The 20,552-nt window shown below is 42.5% G+C and overlaps 1 protein-coding gene and 2 long non-coding RNA genes across 3 annotated transcripts; 1 reads left to right on the top strand and 2 right to left on the bottom strand.

Annotated features, from left to right (window-relative positions):
* Positions 1-401: 401 nt before the first annotated feature.
* LOC310964440 (C-type isolectin Sp-CL4-like) lies at positions 402-2,307 on the top strand. Its single transcript, XM_083937571.1, has 6 exons — positions 402-426; positions 537-694; positions 775-896; positions 1,156-1,287; positions 1,426-1,534; positions 2,201-2,307. The coding sequence occupies exons 2-6, from the start codon at positions 583-585 to the stop codon at positions 2,266-2,268; spliced, it is 543 nt and encodes a 180-aa protein (XP_083793697.1). The 5' UTR covers positions 402-426; positions 537-582; the 3' UTR covers positions 2,269-2,307.
* A 6,812-nt stretch (positions 2,308-9,119) lies between these two features.
* LOC310964457 lies at positions 9,120-9,658 on the bottom strand. Its single transcript, XR_014593745.1, has 3 exons — positions 9,569-9,658; positions 9,377-9,489; positions 9,120-9,252 (listed from the first exon to the last, which is right to left on the bottom strand). It is a non-coding gene; the product is annotated as an uncharacterized lncRNA (long non-coding RNA).
* A 1,857-nt stretch (positions 9,659-11,515) lies between these two features.
* LOC310964455 lies at positions 11,516-12,759 on the bottom strand. The gene is made up of 3 exons (XR_014593743.1): positions 12,648-12,759; positions 12,392-12,503; positions 11,516-11,571 (listed from the first exon to the last, which is right to left on the bottom strand). It is a non-coding gene; the product is annotated as an uncharacterized lncRNA (long non-coding RNA).
* Between the last annotated feature and the right edge of the window lie 7,793 nt (positions 12,760-20,552).

The following is a 20,552-nucleotide window of genomic DNA, read 5'->3' on the forward strand; positions in this document are numbered from 1 at the left end:
GCCCCGCTGCAGTGGGGTGGACTCTCCAAGGTCCCATCAAGAGCATGGGGCTTGATAAAGTTCAAACTTTCCACTCATGCCCTGTTGACATGCTGATGTTCTGCCAATGTCACCAACTGGCTCATTTTGATGTAATTCATTATTTGAACAAACACTGAAAGAAAGTAAGTTTGCTAATATAGAAAACTGCGTCATCAGCAAACAGACTGATATTATGAACCCCAACTCAGCTGACATGAGTTTCTGCTTGTTTTTCTCATTCTGTATTTGTTCTTTTAATGAATGATATCAAAATGAGCCAGTTGGTGACATTGGCAGAACATTTACAGTACATATCCACAGGGCATCAGTGATGAGTTTAAAGACAGAGGAAGAGCCACCTGACAATCAGACAGAGGAGCAACGAGAAACCAGAACACGTCTGTGGTGAGCTGCTTTTTCTCTCTGTAGAATAGAAGAGATCTCTATTGTCAATGAATGAGTTACTATCAAAGGATATTTACATTTTAAAGGCTTTTAACCCGTAACATTCCCAGGTCATATTCCAGTTGTGGAGCTCTGAGAGTTAGTGAGACCTGAGTCATGCGTCCAGCTGTGGTGACTGCTGTCCTGATGTTGGTCTGTGTCCTGGGCACCCAGAGTATGCGTAGTAATACCTTACGTCCTAATTACTTACAGACTGTCGATTTAAACTGTAAGTACCATAATATCACCAACACATTATTGAATTTAAACTCAAGAAACTTTGTCATTTAAGCGCTTGTGTTCCCACAGATCTTTTAAATCCTCAATGTGAAAATCAGCCAGGTGAACCATGTGGTGACGGATGGAGCCGCATCGATGACGATCGCTGCGTTACATTAATCGAGACTCGAAAAACTTTCAGTGATGCAGAGGTGATGGACACACACACACACACACACACACACACACACACACACACACACACACACACACACACACACACACACACACACACACACACACACACACACACACACACACACACACACACACACACACACACACACACACACACACACATACAGACACACACATTCAATAGAATAAAGAGAAAATTATCTTCATCTATGATACTGTATGTGATGATAAAGTGCTGGTGAAGAGTATAACTCACATTTCTCTTGATTTCAGGAACACTGCCGCACTTTAAACAGTGACCTGGTTTCAGTTCACAGTCATGCAGAGATGATAAAACTGCTTTGTTTGACCTGGGATACCAACTTTTATGACCAAACCTTCTGGATTGGAGCCCAAAGAGCAGGGGTGAGCAGTGAATGCGTGATAGATTGGCTGTTAGTGAACTCAGTGATGGATGAATGGGAGGAAAGAGCATGATGTCTGATACATAGAGGAGTGTGTGTGTCACATGTCATCACTGATCCTCCCCTTTGTGTTTTTCAGGCAGAGTTCAGAAACACTGATGGATCTGAATTCAACTACAGCTTTTGGTATCCTGGTGAGCCAGACAACACTCATGCACAGGAGGCCTGCGTTGATTCGAGCCGTTTTAGTAAGTGAGGTTGAATTTGTAATTTTAAGAATCGATGGAAGCAAGTTTTCAAGATGAAAAAGGTCTGATGGTGGTGGTGGTGCCTGCTGCCGTGGTCCAGCATGACGCTTCTTGCTGCTATTATACTGACACTGCTACATGTGTTCAGTTTCTGTTGATCTACGTGATGAGAAAATATTCTTTTTACCACTCGGAGACATTTTTGTGATTGAAATTTGGCCACAAACAGAGAACATGAAGCGTTATTTAGGGGCATTGGTCATGTGAATGATTGTTTACCACAAATGTGCACCTTCTCTTCCACTGTGACTCTCTCCCGGTGTGGTTGCCCCCCAAAGGAAGCTTCCTCTAGCCTCCTCTGTACCTCAGGTCTCGCTGCCCGGCCATGTCTCTGTAGTGACAGCTAGTGTTTGTGTAGGTGCAAGTGTGTGTGTCTGTGTGAATGTGTTTATGAACGTATACATAGTTGTTGTGTCTCTGTGCATGACTGTGGGGGTGGGAGGGTTGGGTTCTTTCTTCTCCGTATTTTATTTGATGTTTCTCTTTTACTGTACATCCCTGTCGGGCACTTTGTGATACTTTTCTGTATGAAAAGCGCCATATCAATAAAGGTTGATTTGATTTGATCCTGATGACACTAAACGTGATGTTTTGTGTGTTTTACAGCCTGGGGGCTCTGGAATGATGCACTCTGCTCAGAGGAGAAGTTCTTTGTGTGCGCCAAGAAGATGTGATCATCAGCAGCTGATTTCACATCTCCAATCAGTGTGGACATGGACAGCTGATCAGCTGTGCTGCAGTTGGACCAGTCTGTTTCATGAGAACCACTGCAAACACAAGCTTTTACATTTACTGCAATAAACGCTTCAGCATTCATGTTCCAGCCTCTTCTTTGATTTCTGTTCATATGAGAGGAGAAATCTTGATCAACTTCTTCCAGATGCATCTGTTTTTTATGTGGAAAAATATCTGTTGGTTACTGAACCAATTATGTTATTTGAATGTAGTACCTCAGCCCCACCACGTGAAGGCGCATCAGGTGCTCAGTGTCATCACCATTGAACATGACCTCAGTCTGAGCCGAGCGCCACCTTCCTTAGAGCTACTGACCCGAGCACCTGCGCGTAAACGAGCCGACCAACCGGGGTATTTTTGACCTGACCCCCCCCCCTTATATCTGGGAACTATTGCATCATCTAGCCATGGTGAGCTCACTGAGGTCTAATGAACAAGGTCTACTGTCCGTCCCAAATACCAGGCTCAGAAACCAAGGGTTCATTCGTGGTTCCCTCCCTGAAATGGTCTCGCCCAAGTCATGAAAAGAGTCAGTTTAAAGTTTTAAAAGGCACTTTGTCCTATAGCGTCTGATCTTGCCTTCTATGTAGTCGTGTTTATTGTTTCTATTATTGCTCATTTTTAACTAGTTCATCACTTTAAATCTGTCTCTTGTGAATGCCCAACTTAAATGAAGTGCTTTTATGGACACTGTGCTCTATTAGCATGAACTATGTCACAAAAGACACCGAACAACTGAACAAACACCCGTCTGTGTGCAGGAAGTGTGACCCATTTCATAAACCAGGTGAAGCTTACAGACTGCGTGTCACAGTGTTATAGTGCCGCCACCTGGACGAACAGGAAACTACTCAAAAAAGAAACATGAGACACAGAAAACAGTGACTTTAGTGCACATACGTCTTTACCAAAGACTCCCCTCTGTGTGAGAAGGTCCCATCAAAAATATTACAGAAGGGAAACCTTAGTGATGTTGGTCTCAGTCCAGGAAACGAGGTGTGAATAAAGCTGGTTAAATTACTTTAGCACGTCAACATTAGCACTTAAGCACTGAACTGAAATGTCAAAGGCATTAAAAACGATGGTGCACACTGAATGTGGTTCTCTCATATTTCTAAACATGATGAGACTCGATGGTTAGCAGAGTAAACGCCTCATATATCTATTAAGGTAAGAATCATGTCAGGTTGCCGATAGAAGTGGGCGGGCACATGGACCCCTCGTGAGGTCCTACTCAGGATCCAATCAATGCACCCTTGCCCACCCAAGCTCCTCCCTTTCCTGCCAAAACTTAAAGATGGCAGCGCCCCGTGGACATGTAAAAAAAAGAAGATGGCAGCGTCCGGGGCGGTTTCTGACAGTTGAGTCAGGGGTAGTCTGACTGTCTGGGCTGAGTTCAGCACCATGGACAGACAGCAGACGACCACCTGTCCGTCAAACACCAGCTATTTATCTTTACTGTAAGTTACTGAATATAAAGTATAGACAAAGTGGGACACACAGGATGTTGTCACCATTAAATCTGTTGCACACAGTTGTGATTAAAACAGATGCATCTGGAAGAAGTTGATAGAAATTTCTCCTCTTATATTTCTAAACATGAACAGAAGTAAAAGAAGAGACTGGAACATGAATGCTGAAGCGTTTATTGCAGTAAATGTAAAAGCTTGTGTTTGCAGTGGTTATCATGAAACAGACTGGTCCAACTGCAGCACAGCTGATCAGCTGTCCATGTCCACACTGACTGGAGATGTGAAATCAGCTGCTGATGATCACATCTTCTTGGCGCATGCAAAGAAATTAACTTCTGAGCAGCGTACGTCAAACCACCTTCCGTACACTGGAAAACAAAACTTCCTCTCAGTGGTTTAATAAACACAACGTCATATTCAAATCTTCATTCCCATTTTTAAATCTACAACCTTTACTCCTTCATTCTGCCTCACCTCTAAAGTTTGACTCGATGCAGTCCTCTCGTTCGTCTCTGTTGTCTGGTTGACCAAGATACCAAACACTAAAGTCAAACTCAGATCCATCAGTGTTTCTGAACTCTCCCTGAAAAACACAAAGGTGAGGATCAGTGATGACATGTGACACACACACTCCTCTATGTATCAGACATCAGGCTCTTTCCTCCCATTCATCCATCAATGAGTTCACTAACAGCCAATCTATAACACATTCACTGCTCACCCCTGATCTTTGGGCTCCTATCCAAAAAAATGTCAGTTCAGAGTTTAAATTCCAGGTCGAACACATGAGGTTAAGAAACTGGTCCTCATCGTGCACTGACACCAGATGACCATTTAAGGAGCGGCAGTGTTCCTGAAATCAACAGAAATGTAATCAAAATTAGAAGTGTGTGCCATGTGCGTGTCCAGATCGTTTGCCGATAAAAGCTGGTATCCCAGGACAAACAAAGTACTTTATCATCTCTGTTTGACTGTGAACTGAAACCAGGTCACTGTTTAAAGTGCGGCAGTGTTCCTGAAATCAAAAGGAAATGTGAGTGTTACTCTTCACCAGCACTTTATCATCACATACAGTATCATAGATGAAGATAGTTATTCTCTTTAGTATGTTGACTTTGTGTGTGTGTGTGTGTGTGTGTGTGTTTTCATCACCTGTGCATCACTGAAAGTTTTTTTTACTCCCGATCAATTTAGCACAGTGATTGTCAGCAATGCGGCTCCATCCATCACCACATGGTGTGGGTTGACAAAAGTCTTCATGTAAACCTGCTGTGGGAACAAAAATTGCGTAAATTAGTTTCTGTGGTTTTGGTTCAATCATGTGTCGTGATAGTAAGTTACTTACGCAAATGCTGGGTCAGAGTGTCCTGGACACAGACCAACATCAGGACAGCAGTCACCACAGCTGGACCCATGACTCAGGACTCAATAACTCTCAGAGCTCCACAACTGGAATATGACCTGGAAATGTGAACGTTTAAAGTGTATATGAAAGCAGGCAACACTCAAGAGGCTTTAGATGATCAATCAAACATAATCAATACATCATATTTTGGTAAATATGTTTATTCCTCTCCATGTGTTTGTATCTTAACCAAATCACCATTATTTCTTTGTATCTTCTGTAATTTTATCCCTAGAAAGGCTGATATAGTGAGTGGAGACCCCCAGGGTTCAAGTCTTGGACCCCTGTTGTTCAGTCTGTAGGTACAGTCAAAACAACACACAAAGACAAGACACAGTTGTACATGTCTCTGTCTCCTGGAAACACTGTCCCTGTTAAAACTAGTTTGATATTTAGAGAAATATTCTTTAAAGTATAAACACGGCTGCTTTCAGACATTAACCTCATAGAACATGTGGACAACAGCAGTTTGATCACATCCATAATCAGATCTCTACAGCAGCGATCTGTCAATTTAAAGACTATCAAATATAAAGTCTTGTGTTCAGGTCCCAAATGTCCTTACACCAACTGTTCAGATATTATAAAACATAGAGAGAGAAAAAGCAGCTCACCACAGACGTGTTCTGGTGTCTCGTTGCTCCTCTGTCTGATTGTCAGGTGGCTCTTCCTCTGTCTTTAAACTCATCACTGATGCCCTGTGGATATGTACTGTAAATGTTCTGCCAATGTCACCAACTGGCTCATTTTGATATCATTCATTAAAAGAACAAACACTGAAAGTATCACCATGTGACTCAGAGACAGACTCTTGTTTGAGGTGTTTTAAAAACTCACTTCAGCTGAGTTGGGGTTCAGTTTTATCCTCAAGTGACATTCAAAGTTCATAAGTTCAATATGTTCGCTGATGACACCGTTTTCTATATTAGCATTATATTTGAGCTCAGTTCAGGTGAGGGACATCGCCTCTGGCCCTGAAACTGTTTAATGAACATTTGAATTCCTCAATTTACATGTAAGGAGACATTCAGAGTTCGGAGAGAGTTCATATTGATCAGAACCACCAAAGGTTGTTTGATGTGACAACACTGAATATTTAAAGTTGAACTGTGGAGATAAGTTGTTCTTTCGCCTTAATAAATGTTTGATCACATGGAGAGACTGTGGCTTCATTAAATTAGAAACAATTGTATGAGACAGAAGTGAACTGAGCCCACTGATGCAAAATAGTTGCACATTTAGTTATTTGTATCCTTCAGTGATACTTATATTCATCTAATCTGTGATAAAATGTCTTTACACGTTAAAATGATGCCATCAGAGGAAGAAGACTATCATTTTCATGCCTAGGCCTGTAGGTTACTTCCCTCCTGTCGTGCATGCTCACTCATGATGTCCTTGCTGTCATAATAGCAAACATGCAAACATAGAAGTGTGCAATAACAATGTGAATCAACAGATAAAATAATGATAATTGCTTACAGGTCGTTCACATGGTTCACAGCAACAAGACAAACCAAAGGAGGAAGGCAGCAAATAAAGCCTCTAATTAAGTGAGTGGAAACACCTGAGGGGGGCGTGTCCTTTCCAAGCCAGATTGCCTCAGGTGTGGTCAGGTGAACTCTGGTTATTGCCACAGGTGAATAATATGTTGCAGTGTAACGAGCCACATTAAAGCCACATAGATTTCTCCTCTCATATTTCTAAACATGAACAGAAATAAAAGAAGAGGCTGGAACATGAATGCTGAAGCGTTTATTGCAGTAAATCTAAAAGCTTGTGTTTGCAGTGGTTATCATGAAACAGACTGGTCCAACTGCAGCATAGCTGATCAGCTGTCCATGTCCACACTGACTGGAGATGTGAAATCAGCTGCTGATGATCACATCTTCTTGGCACATGCAAAGAAATTAACTTTTGAGCAGGGTACATCGAACCACTTTACTGTCACTGGAAAACAGAAAAAGTCTGATTCAGTATCATCAGTAGTTACAGTGGAAAACTTCCTTTCAGTGGTTTATTAAACACAATGTCTGAATTCAAACAGAATCCTCTTGTTACTTCACAGAGGTAGTTACATTTCATCAGGATAAGATTTGTGTTCATGATAAATGATTATTAACATAATAAACTTCCATATAATATATATTTATTTACGGTAGCCCCTTGAGATGAATCATCTCATTTTCGAGGGGGTCCTTCCATATAATGGAAGACATGATAGAAAGTCAAAAAAAGAAATACAGTGAGACAGAATACAGGACTTATACATGCACACACACACACAGTCACACAGACAAGACTCTCCTGACCCCGGCTAATCCCCAGACGGCCAAAACTCAACTTCGTAGTCAATTCATTGATATCCGTGCTACAAAAGAAGAAAGGTTGCAGAGGTACAGGTTTATGAGATGAATATATTAAATACAAGAGTGATATAAATGAGAATATGGATGAAAAATTTGAATAGGGATAAATATATGAAATAAAAATCAAAAATAAATAAAAATCAGAAGCAAGACCAAGAGGTTTGCAAATGAAGTAGTAGTGATGCTTTGAAACCATGGAGAGAAGTAGTCGACCTAAGCAACGGGAGATCGTTCCAGTCTGATGGAGCTTTGAATAGAAATGCACAACGACCCGATTCTTTAAGTATCATAGGAGTGTGAAAAAAGATGATCAGCATGTCTTAAGTTATAGTGTGTACTATAAGGAGATAGAAGTTGTTTTAAGTATAAAGGCAAATTAAAATGAATACATTTAAAAATAAAAAGAAGCCAATGAAAGAGTCTTCTGGCTTTGGGATTTACCAATTCAGAGATTGTGAAAGAGAACAGTGATGAGTCCTGTATGAACATCTAAGAACAAATGTACAGAGGCTGTTATAAAGCACAGTAAGAGGATGAAGATTTGATTCTGTGGTGTTCTCATAGATAATATCTGCAAAGTCAAGAATGGGGAATAATAATGGTGAAGTAATTATTTTACGGACCTGTAGTCAACGGAGCGATACAGTCGTTTCAAACAGCAACTAATTTGCTTTGTAATTGAGTCAATGTGGGGTTTAAAGGATAACTTGAAGTCAAGCAGGAGGCCGGAGTATTTAAAGTCAGTTACACTGTCTCTCGGTGCTCCATCAAGAAACTTTAGGGACCATTCGTTAGATTGTAGACCAGATCTATTACTGAAAAACATAAAATTAGATTTTTCTTTATTTAGGTGAAGCTTTTTAGATAAGAACCATATTTGAACCAAGTTAAAATGAAATTGTAAAGAGTGCTGAATTTGTAAACTTTAAGGCTTAGAAGAGTAGATTACAGTATCATCAGCATAAAGATGAATTTGAGAGTCGGAACAGACACAGAAATAGGAAATGAGAGGGTGTGGTACACCTTTTGTTATTGACTTTAAGTCTGACTGACTAAATTAAGGCTACACGTCTCATGACTCAACCAAAACAGGAAAGTTGTACTTCATAGCTTCCACAGCTGATATCAAACAAGAACAAAAGCAAACACTGGTCAGTGCGACCAATGTTTGTGTGGTTTTTCAGGATGCCTGTTGTTTTTCAGATGCACATGAATATTCAGAGTTGCACATTGTGTCATATTCAAAACTTCATTCCCATTCTTGAATCTACAACCTTTACTCCTTTATTCTGCCTCACCTTTAAAGTTTGACTCGATGCAGTCCTCTCGTCCGTCTCTGTTGTCTGGTTGACTAGGATACCAATAGTTGTAGTCAAATTCAGATCCATCAGTGTTTCTGAACTCTCCCTGAAAAACACAAAGGTGAGGATCAGTGATGACATGTGACACACACACTCCTCTATGTATCAGACATCAGGCTCTTTCCTCCCATTCATCCATCACTGAGTTCACTAACAGCCAATCTGTAACACATTCACTGCTCACCCCTGATCTTTGGGCTCCAATCCAGATCGTTTGTTGATAAAAGCTGGTACCCCAGGTCAAACAAAGCAGTTTTATCATCGCTGCATGACTGTGAACTGACACCAGGTCACTGTTTAAAGTGCGGCAGTGTTCCTGAAATCAAGAGAAATGTGAGTGTTACTCTTCACCAGCACTTTATCATCACATACAGTATCATAGATGAAGATAGTTATTCTCTTTATTCTGTTGACTGTGTGTGTGTGTGTGGTTCCATCACCTGTGCATCACTGAAAGTTTTTTTACTCCCGATCAATTTAGCACAGTGATTGTCATCAATGCGGCTCCATCCATCACCACATGGTGTGGGTTGACAAAAGTCTTCAGGTAAACCTGTTGTGGGAGCAAAAATTGCGTAAATTAGTTTCTGTGGTTTTGGTTCAATCATGTGTCGTAATAGTAAGTTACTTACGCAAATGCTGGGTCAGAGTGTCCTGGACACAGACCAACATCAGGACAGCAGTCACCACAGCTGGACCCATGACTCAGGCCTCAATAACTCTCAGAGCTCCACAACTGGAATATGACCTGGAAATGTGAACGTTTAAAGTGTATATGAAAGCAGGCAACACTCAATAGGCTTTAGATGATCAATCAAACATAATCAATACATCATATTTTGGTAAATATGTTTATTCCTCTCCATGTGCAGTAAACACTTGCTTGTTTGTATCTTAACCAAATCACCATTATTTCTTTGTATCTTTTGGAATTTTATCCCTAGAAAGGCTGATATAGTGAGTGGAGACCCCCAGGGTTCAATTGTTGGACCCCTGTTGTTCAGTCTGTAGGTACAGTCAATAAGGCACATACAGACGACACACAGTTGTGCATATCTCAGTCTCCTGGAAACACTGTCCCTGTTAAAAGACTAGTTTGATATTTAGGGAAATACACTTTAAAGTATAAACACGGCTGCTTTCAGACATTAACCTCATAGAACATGTGGACAACAGCAGTTTGATCACATCCATAATCAGATCTCTACAGCAGCGATCTGTCAATATCAAGACTATCAAATATAACGTCTTGTGTTCAGGTCCCAAATGTCCTTACATCAACTGTTCTGATATTATAAAACATAGAGAGAGAAAAAGCAGCTCACCACAGACGTGTTCTGGTGTCTCGTTGCTCCTCTGTCTGATTGTCAGGTGGCTCTTCCTCTGTCTTTAAACTCATCACTGATGCCCTGTGGATATGTACTGTACTGTAAATGTTCTGCCAATGTCACCAACTGGCTCATTTGGATATGATTCATTAAATAAACAAACAAAAATAGTATCACCATGTGACTCAGAGACAGACTCTTGTTTGAGTTTCAGTTTTTCCCTCCAGTGACATTCAAAGTCCATAAGTTCAATCTGTTCGCTGATGACCCCGTTTTCTATAATAGCATAATATTTGAGTTCAGTTCAGGTGAGGGACATCGCCTCTGGCCCAGAAACTGTTTAATGAACATTTGAATTCCTCACTTTACATGTAAGGAGACATTCAGAGTTCAGAGAGAGTTCATATTGATCAGAACCACCAAAGGTTGTTTGATGTGACAACACTGAATATTTAAAGTTGAAGGGTGGAGATAAGTTGTTCTTTCGCCTTAATAAATGTTTGATCACATGGAGAGACTGTTGCTTCATTAAAATCACAAACAATTGTATGAGACAGAAGTGAACTGAGCCCACTGATGCAAAATAGTTGCACATTTAGTTATTTGTATCCTTCAGTGATACTTATATTCATCTAATCTGTGATAAAAAGTCTTTACACGTTAAAATGATGCCATCAGAGGAAGAAGACTATCATTTTCATGCCTAGGCCTGTATGTTACCTCACTCCTGTCGTGCATGCTCACTCATGATGTCCTTGATGTCATAATAGCAAACATGCAAACACAGAAGTGTGCAATAACAACGTGAATCAACAGATAAAATAATGATAATTGCTTACAGGTCGTTCACATGGTTCAAGGCAACGAGACAAACCAAAGGAGGAAGGCAGCACATAAAGCCTCTAATTAAGTGAGTGGAAACACCTGAGGGGGGCGTGTCCTTTCCAAGCCAGACTGCCTCAGGTGTGGTCAGGTGAACTCTGTTTATTGCCACAGGTGAATAATATGTTGCAGTGTAACGAGCCACATTAAAGCCACATAGATTTCTCCTCTCATGTTTCTAAACATGAACAGAAATAAAAGAAGAGGCTGGAACATGAATGCTGAAGCGTTTATTGCAGTAAATCTAAAAGCTTGTGTTTGCAGTGGTTATCATGAAACAGACTGGTCCAACTGCAGCACAGCTGATCAGCTGTCCATGTCCACACTGACTGGAGATGTGAAATCAGCTGCTGATGATCACATCTTCTTGGCGCACACAACGTTATTCTTCACTGAGCAGCGTATGTCACGCCACCTTACCCTTTCTGGGAAAAAAACAGAAAACATCCCATTCAGTGGTTTATAAATGTTCTGAATATCGAGTAGAAATCAAGATATTGATTATAGACGTTCTTGCATTTCCAGCGGTACTGTAGTTGTTGTGCCGTATTCAGCACCCCTGCGGTGGAATGCATCCCCTAGCATTAAAGGTGATATTCTGGACCAGAAGGCTGTTGTTTCGACCTATAGGAGTAGTTTACATATATATATATATATATGTAAACTACTCCTATAGGTCGAAAAAACAGTGGGGTGAAAAACGTAGCCTCCCCTTCCCCGTTGCCGTGGTGACTCGTCGAATCAGGGCTCCATTTATTGACTTGTGGTGCACGGGCTTAACTCCAGGTCAAACTACTCTGAGTTGATCAACCTAACGCAAATCTGCTGCTCTGGAACCGAAAACTCAGAGTTTCCTATCTCAGAGTAGATCAACTCAGCGTTCAGGGTTAGACTCAGAGTTTGTTGAACCTGCTTTGTGAAACGGACCCCCATTCTGTTTGTGTTTAAGTGTATTTCTGTTTACAGGTGTATTTCTGTGGTAGAGTTACAGCGCCACCTACTGTAATGGCCTGACATGTGTACTATGCTGGTGTTTTGTGGTCTAATACACTTTTTTGTCCCTTGAGCTGGTTTTGCGTGTTGAAATTCCAGATCCTGTGTCTTTTCTCGAGGCAGCCAGTCGCTCTCTCGTCATAGGGAACGATTGAAAAGAATCACTGGCACTCAGAAAGAAACCCTACGTGTACATACGCCCTTAATTCTCAGACTAAAAACGACCTTTCTGTCGACTCTATTTTTCCTTACCAAAACTGATGATCATTTCGACACAGTCCTCTTGTCCGGCAGCGTTGTTTGGCTCACCCAATGCCCAAACACGGTAGTCCAGCTCGGATCCATCAGTGTATGTGAACTTGCTCTGGAAAGGATCAGTGATGACATGTGACACACACACTCCTCTATGTATCAGACATCAGGCTCTTTCCTCCCATTCATCCATCACTGAGTTCACTAACAGCCAATCTGTCTGCTCTCTGATCACAATCACACATTCACTGCTCACCCCTGATCTTACGACTCCGATCCAGACAGTTTGGATTTCTCTTGTTGCACGCCAGTTCAAACAAATCAGGTTATACATGTCATCCATTTTGTGCATTGTCACCAGACCAGCATTCAAAGTGCGGCAGTGTTCCTGAAATCAACAGAAATGTGAGCAAGTGTTGAACATTATCATAACTGTCTGCACAAGATGAGGAGAGATTTATTATCATTCTCTCTGATCCCTGTGTGTGTTTGCATCACCTCTGCTTCACTGAAGGTTTTTGGAGTCTTGAAGTATTTAACACAGCGATCGTCATCAAGGCGGCTCCATCCGTCACCACATGGTCTGTCTGGAAATTGCCTACATAAGAACAGTTCTGCACCAGCTGTAGGAACACAAATGCTTTAATAACCAGGTTTTATGGGGTTTTAGCTTATTCAATACATTGTTGCTGAACCCATTGTACTTACGTGGAATTAAGTTAATAGTCATAGTGTCCTGGACACGGACCAACATCAGGACAGCAATTAACACAACTGGACGCATGACTCAGGCCTCACTAACTCTCAGAGATCCACAGCTGGAATATTACCTGGAAATGTGAACGTTTTAAGTTTGAATGTAGAAAAACAACCAAGTACTTAACACTACACAGGTTTAAGGTGATCAAACTCACATATTCACTACATCCTATCAAATTACACTTTAAACTAGACATAACTCAACGTCAAATCCCATCATGTTCTATTCTTCCATAATGTAGGATGTAAACATACGAGATAAAACATGTTAAGTTGTTTGAATAACATTGTTAATAATATGCAAAGACTTGAGCAATGTGTCTCAGTCCTAATTTGCTTTGCATATCAACCAAAGGACCATTATTTCTTTGTGTCTTCTCTAATTTAATCTCTAGAAAGGCTGATATAGTGAGTGGAGACCCCCAGGGTTCAAGTCTTGGACCCCTAATGTTCAGTCTGTAGATACAGTCATTAAGACACATCATTCAGATATAATTACATCAAACACTGTTACTGTAAATATGTTGATGACACAGTTGTACATGTCTCTGTCTCCTGGAAACACTGTCCCTGTTAAAAGACTAGTTTAATATTTAGGGAAATACACTTTTTAAAGTATAAACACGGCTGCTTTCAGACATAAACCTCATAGAACATGTGGACAACAGCAGTTTGATCACATCCATAATCAGATCTCTACAGCAGCGATCTGTCAATTTCAAGACTATCAAATATAACGTCTTGTGTTCAGGTCCCAAATGTCCTTACATCAACTGTTCTGATATTATAAAACATAGAGAGAGAAAAAGCAGCTCACCACAGACGTGTTCTGGTTCCTCGTTGCTCCTCTGTCTGATTGTCAGGTGGCTCTTCCTCTGTCTTTAAACTCATCACTGATGCCCTGTGGATATGTACTGTAAATGTTCTGCCAATGTCACCAACTGGCTCATTTTGATATCATTCATTAAAAGAACAAACACTCAAAGTATCACCATGTGACAGAGACAGACTCTTGTTTGAGGTGTTTAAAAAAACTCAGCAGAAACTCACTTCAGCTGAGTTGGGGTTCAGTTTGAGCCCCCAGTGACATTCACAGTTGATTAGCTCAATCTGTACGCTGATGACACCGTTTTCTATATAGGCAGAGTAGCACCATTAAAACTGTGTTCCTTTGAATCTGTGAGATCTAACTCAGCTTCAACTCAGTCCAGTTTGGGTCTTTTCCATCCCTGACCCAGGTGTGGCTCCACTAAGAGAGCTGAAGTGACCCTCTTATATTTTCACACTGACCCTTACAGAGTCTCTCTCTCTCTGTGTGTAAGGTGATGAAGTCTGTACTGAGTTCAGTTCAGGTGAGGGACATCGCCTCTGGCCCAGAAACTGTTTAATGAACATTTTAATTCCTCACTTTACATGTAAGGAGACATTCAGAGCTTGGAGCGAGTTCATAATGATCAGAACCACCAAAGGTTGTTTGATGTGACAACACTGAATATTTGAAGTTGAAGGGTGGAGATGTCAAATATTATTCAACACTCACACGGCAAAAACAGGTGAGGGATGAAGATCAGGAAAAAAAACAAGCCCTAACCAGTCAATTCTAGTTTGAACCATTGCAGAAGTGCCAAAAATTGCGAAAAGAGTGGCCGTGTGTAACCATTCTGCGTGCATCGTTGTGTTTGTTCACTTCTATCTCATACAAGGTTTGTTATTTTATGTTAAGAAGCAACAGTCTCTCCTTGTGATCAATTACAACATTATGGAGAAAAAACAACTAAACATTTATTCCAAATATTTGACATCTCCACATTTCAACTTTAAATATCCAGTGTTGTCACATCAAACAACCTTTGGTGGTTCTGATCAATATGAACTCTCTCTGAACTCTGAATGTCTCCTTCAATGTAGAGTGAGGAATTCAAATGTTCATTAAACAGTGTCCAGGCCAGAGGCGATGTCCCTCACCTGAACTGAACTAAAATATAATGCTAATATAGAAAACGGTGTCATCAGCGTACAGATTGAACTTATGAACTGTGAATGTTCTCATGTGTCCAGGTCGTCGTTTTCCCCAAAGCATCAGTCAAAAGTAACTGGACGTGGTTATTTGTCTAGGAAGACTTTTCACCTCTCATCCAAGAGGCTTCATCAGATTATGTGCACATCTGACCAGGACCAGGACCAGGACCAGGACCAGGCTGGGACTGGACCAGGACAAGGACCAGGCTGGGACTGGTCCAACTAACTGGTGTAGAGATCCAGGTATTTAACCTCTCACAAGGCCGATGATGTCATTGGAACCCTTTGAGCTCCGAGTGCCAACGCCCGTCGTTAGAGTGGCAGTCGTTGGTGGAAGTAGGTCTGGACTTTGTTAGTGCTGGTTTAGTCCCAGCCTGGTCCTGGTCCTGGTCTGGTGGTTGGTGGAAGTAGGTCTGGACTTGGTTAGTGCTCTATTGAGTCTTAACGACAGTCGTTGGCGTCAAAGGAGGCCATTTGTGAACAGTTGTTCTTTGAGGTTAGATTGTTGAATGAAGGGGTGAAAGGGCAGCATTGGAAACTGGAGATAAGTGGCATCTCAGACCTCGTCCTCCTCTGTTTAGCCATGGTTTCTCTACTTTTGCAGAGATGCTTCTTTTCCTCCTCTTTCAAACCATCTGTCCTCTCTGTCCAGGATGTGGACGTTGTTGTCATCAGAGGAGTGGGCTTTCTCCTTGAGATGTGAGTGGGCAGCAGAGTCCTGGCCTGAGGAGTGAGCTCTCCTGTGTTGATGTACTGGTCTCTGTCTGAGTGTGTTACTGGGTTTGAAACACACAGGGATACAGTGTTTGTTGAAGACCCTCCTGAGTTTCTCTGATACCCCAGACAATTGATGACAATCACTGTGCCAAATTTATCGGGAGATAAAAAATTTCAGTGATGCACAGGTGGGGTCAAATCATGGATGCATGACTCAGGGTATTAATACTCTGGGTTTTGAGTTCTTGACTGATAGCTGATGACAATACAGAGTATTTGAGAATTGGAAATAAATACAACTTGAACAGTCTAAGAAGAAATTTCATCTCCTTCTCTTCATTCCTGTGTTCTGATCGGCACGCCATAATTGTTTGCTGTTAAACCTTGTACGATTTAGCGCTACTCCGTTACCTTCAAAACATTGGTCCTTCGAGCCAGATAACAGTATTCAAGATGGAGTTGGATAGAGAAATAAATCCTACTCTGAGGCCTCGCCGGCAAACACGTAGACCTAGCTGATTCAGGGACTTCGAGGTGGACTATGGGGATCCCTATTGCAGAGAATGCCAGAAATCTACCATGACCTACTTCAGGGGGTGGGATGCTTATACCACGGGAGGATCCAGTCCAGATGACCTCCTTCCATCCAGCACAGACTCCCTCGGCTAGCTTCCACGGGAATCCAGCTTACCAAGAGAATCCTCAGCTAGCCCCGAGCCGCCATCAGAGGAGAGACTGGAGCAGTTCTGTCTAGGGATGCTCGATATTGGCTTTTCTGCCGATATCCGATATTCCGATATTGTCCAACCCTTAATTTCCGATACCGATATCACCCGATACCGATATATGCAGCCTTTTTACACCAAAATTCATCACATATCACCTATTATGGAATTAACACATTATGCCTAATTCTATTGTGATGCCCCACTGGATGCATACATAAATGCAACACGGCTTTTCAAATGTAAACACAGTCCGTACAAAATAAGTTATTGAAAAAAGTGCCATTCATTTATTTGTTTGTGTTTTTAGAGAGAATATTTTGCCTCAAACAACACTACAGACAACATCACAACAAGGAAGATGCATAGCTTCAGTCCAGAGTAGTAAACAAACTTAGTTTTCTTTTTCCAGACTGAGTAACGACTGAGTAATAACTTGGCAAATAATACAATCAATAAATTAGCAGTTAAGCTCAACATGCTAACCTGTATTGGATCTAACGGATACAGCACCAGAAATTACCTTCTCGACGTGACTGTAAACAATGCTGTGCAATTCGGGTAAGCACTGGTCTGAGAAATACTTGCGCCTGGGCGTTATACAGACATAACGGGGCTCCAGGAACTCCACACGTTTGGTGAATCCGGCATCCTGAACGATAGAAAAAGTTTGTTTCTCGGTGTCGGCTGTTGCTTCTTCTCATCACTTTGCTGCACAGATGTAGCGTTTAACTCCGCATGATTCTTCTGGAGGTGGATGATCAAATTAGATGTATGAAAGGAAGACTCCTCGTTTCCTCCTCTCATAACTAACGCCTTGTATTCATTGCAAAGCGCACATTGACTGTTAGTAGATGACACTTGGAAATACTTCCAAACCACGGACATCTCATGCACCGGGAGAGCTGAAGCTTGTTAGCCACGGTTAGCAACCTACGAGTGAAGCGTGTTGTTGTTGTTATACGTCATCAAGCACGCGCCTGTAAACGGCCCGTGTTGCATTCAGGTACACTCGGAAATGCTGAAGCCTACAGAACTAACATCGGTTGTAAAAACCCGATACCGATAATTCCCGATATTACATTTTTGACTCAATATCGGCCGATAATATCGGTGGGCCGATATTATCGGACATCCCTAGTTCTGTCCTATTTGAGTATACAGCCCCCTACCAGGGTAGCCCCTACCAGGAGCCACACTTCCAAGCCGAGATGAGAGCCATTCAAGAAGAGAACGCCAGGCTAGCACAATCCCGTCAGGCTTTCCAGACAGGCATGATGCCTTTGATGATGCCCGAAGTGAAATCAAAGAGCTAATCGAAGTAGCTCGCTCCCTGAGAGTGGATATGGGTCGAGCCACTGGTCCAACCCCACTATATCTGCACCCAAACCCTCAACCAGCCGGCACTGCAGTCTCCCAGAGCTACTCAGTTCCGACTGGATTACTAAGGGAAGAGGATGAATTGCCTGACCCTCCGCCATGGCCTGAAATGGTTGAAGACCTGCACAACATCGTTCTTAACCTTATGTCTGAGCCTGCTGGTAGCCAACCCTACTACACCCTTAAAGATGATGCTTATCCGCCTGATGCTTATATATGATGCTGCAACCTGAGCACCCATACATGGCTCCTAACACTTGCATCCCTTTCTATCGCCAAGAGAACCCTCCTCCGCCATCTTTTTATCCTGCACCAGCCTGTGCAGGTTCAATGTGCTCAGCGCCCGCAGCCTACTCTACAGAGCTCTTCAAATATCCGGTACTTGTGGACCACCTTATGCTAGAGAAAGCCAGGCTCAATGCTGACACCTTTTTAAACTCGCCAACCCTTATACACATACCATGGCAGCCCTCCATGATCAGTATAGTCAACCGCATCAACTCGCCCTTAGGGAGATAACAGGCATCCTGGAAGCCTCTGAAGTCAAGCGCGGAGACACTGCAGCATTCTGGAGATTCGCCCCCCTGATACAATCTTTGGTTGGCTTGTTGCAGACCCTGGGACCTGAAGGGGAAATTTAACTAAACTGTGGCTCACATGTAGCTCGACTGCTGAGCAAACTTCCACCGGAATAGCGAGAATAGAGTCAAGAATAAAGCCTATTGTGCCTACTGCAAGAGCGCGGAGCATTACCTCAGCCAGTGCGGTGATGTTGCCAAGCTCTCCAAAGACCAGCTCAAACACTGGATCCTGGCCAATAAACGATGCTGGCGATGTGCACGAAAGCATCAAGCAGCCCAGTGCAACCTGAAGAAACCATGTAACATCTGCCAGGCAAAACACCTGTCTGCTCTCCATGAGGTAAATACCAGCCCAGAGAGGGCTCATGGAGGTGCGGCAGTCCAGGAAGAGAGCTGCCTAACCAGCTCTTCCGCTGATGATCTGTACCTAGACCGGCAGGGAGTCGAAAATCGGGTCATGTTAAAGGTTGTGCCGGTGCTTGTACAGTATGGGGAGCGGACCTTGGACACCTTTGCAATCCTTGACAACGGATCAGACATGACCATGCTGTTGCCAGGAGCCGCTAAGTCTCTCTGCATGAAGGGCCTTCCTGAAGATCTTCCCCTATGCACAGTCTGTCAAGATATCCAAGTGCTGCATGGACACACAGTGTCTTTCCGTATTTCTCCTGCTGCCGAACCTCAGACCAGCTGTGACATTGACAGTGCCTTCACAGCTACCCGTCAGTTTGGCTCAGCATACCTACCCGGTTGATTGTCTTCATGCAAAGTTTAGACACATACGCGGCCGTCTCATACCTGCCCTAAAGGAAGCAGAACCTTTACTCTTCATTGGGTCCGATCAGCCCTATCTTATAACACCAGTTGAGCCAGTCAGGCTTGGGCCCCCAAGAGGCCCCGCTGCAGGCCGCACCTGGCTTGGGTGGACTCTCCAAGGTCCCATCAAGAGCATGGGGCTTGATGAAGTTCAAACTTTCCCCTCATGCCCTGTGGACATGCTGATGTTCTGCCAATGTCACCAACTGGCTCATTTTGATGTAATTCATTATTTGAACAAACACTGAAAGAAAGTAAGTTTGCTAATATAGAAAACTGCGTCATCAGCAAACAGACTGATATTATGAACCCCAACTCAGCTGACATGAGTTTCTGCTTGTTTTTTTCACAAATTCAAACATGACATGGTGATACTTTCTTTCAGTGTTTGTTCTTTTAATGAATGATATCAAAATGAGCCAGTTGGTGACATTGGCAGAACATTTACAGTACATATCCACAGAGCATCAGTGATGAGTTTAAAGGCAGAGGAAGAGCCACCTGACAATCAGACAGAGGAGCAACGAGAAACCAGAACACGTCTGTGGTGAGCTGCTTTTTCTCTCTGTAGAATAGAAGACCTCTCTATTGTCAATAAATTAGGTACTCATTCAATTTTAAATTAACATAGTGCAGCATGTATTCACACTTTTAACTCGTAACATTTCCAGGTCATATTCCAGCTGTGGAGCTCTGAGAGTTAGTGAGGCCTGAGTCATGCGTCCAGCTGTGGTGACTGCTGTCCTGATATTGGTCTGTGTCCAGGACACTGTGACTGGGAATTTTCACAGTAAGTACCATAAAATCACCAACACATTATTGGATTTAAACTCAAACTTCGTCATTTAAGCTCTTGTGTCCCCACAGTGTTTTTATATCCTCAATGTGAAAAACAGCCAGCTGAACCATGTGGTGACGGATGGAGCCGCATCGATGACAATCGCTGTGTTAAATTAATCAAGACTCAAAAAACGTTCAATGATGCAGAGGTGATGGACACACACACACGCGTGCGCGCACATGCCGACGGCCGCTCCCACGCCAACGCCCACGCCTAGGCACACGCACATGGCACACACTTCTAATTTTGATCACATTTCTGTTGATTTCAGGAACACTGCCGCTCCTTAAATGGTCATCTGGTGTCAGTGCACGATGAGGACC

Source organism: Echiichthys vipera, assembly GCF_963691815.1.
Source record: "Echiichthys vipera genome assembly, chromosome: 22".
In the NCBI taxonomy this organism is placed as follows: domain Eukaryota; kingdom Metazoa; phylum Chordata; class Actinopteri; order Perciformes; family Trachinidae; genus Echiichthys; species Echiichthys vipera.

Bases quoted from the DNA above. Each gene is read 5' to 3' on its own strand.
- LOC310964440 (XM_083937571.1), top strand. From the start codon at position 583: ATGCGTCCAGCTGTGGTGACTGCTGTCCTGATGTTGGTCTGTGTCCTG. The intron at 1,288-1,425 runs GTGAGCAGTGAA...TGTGTTTTTCAG, and splicing joins TTGGAGCCCAAAGAGCAGGG to GCAGAGTTCAGAAACACTGA. The intron at 1,535-2,200 runs GTAAGTGAGGTT...TGTGTTTTACAG, and splicing joins CGTTGATTCGAGCCGTTTTA to CCTGGGGGCTCTGGAATGAT.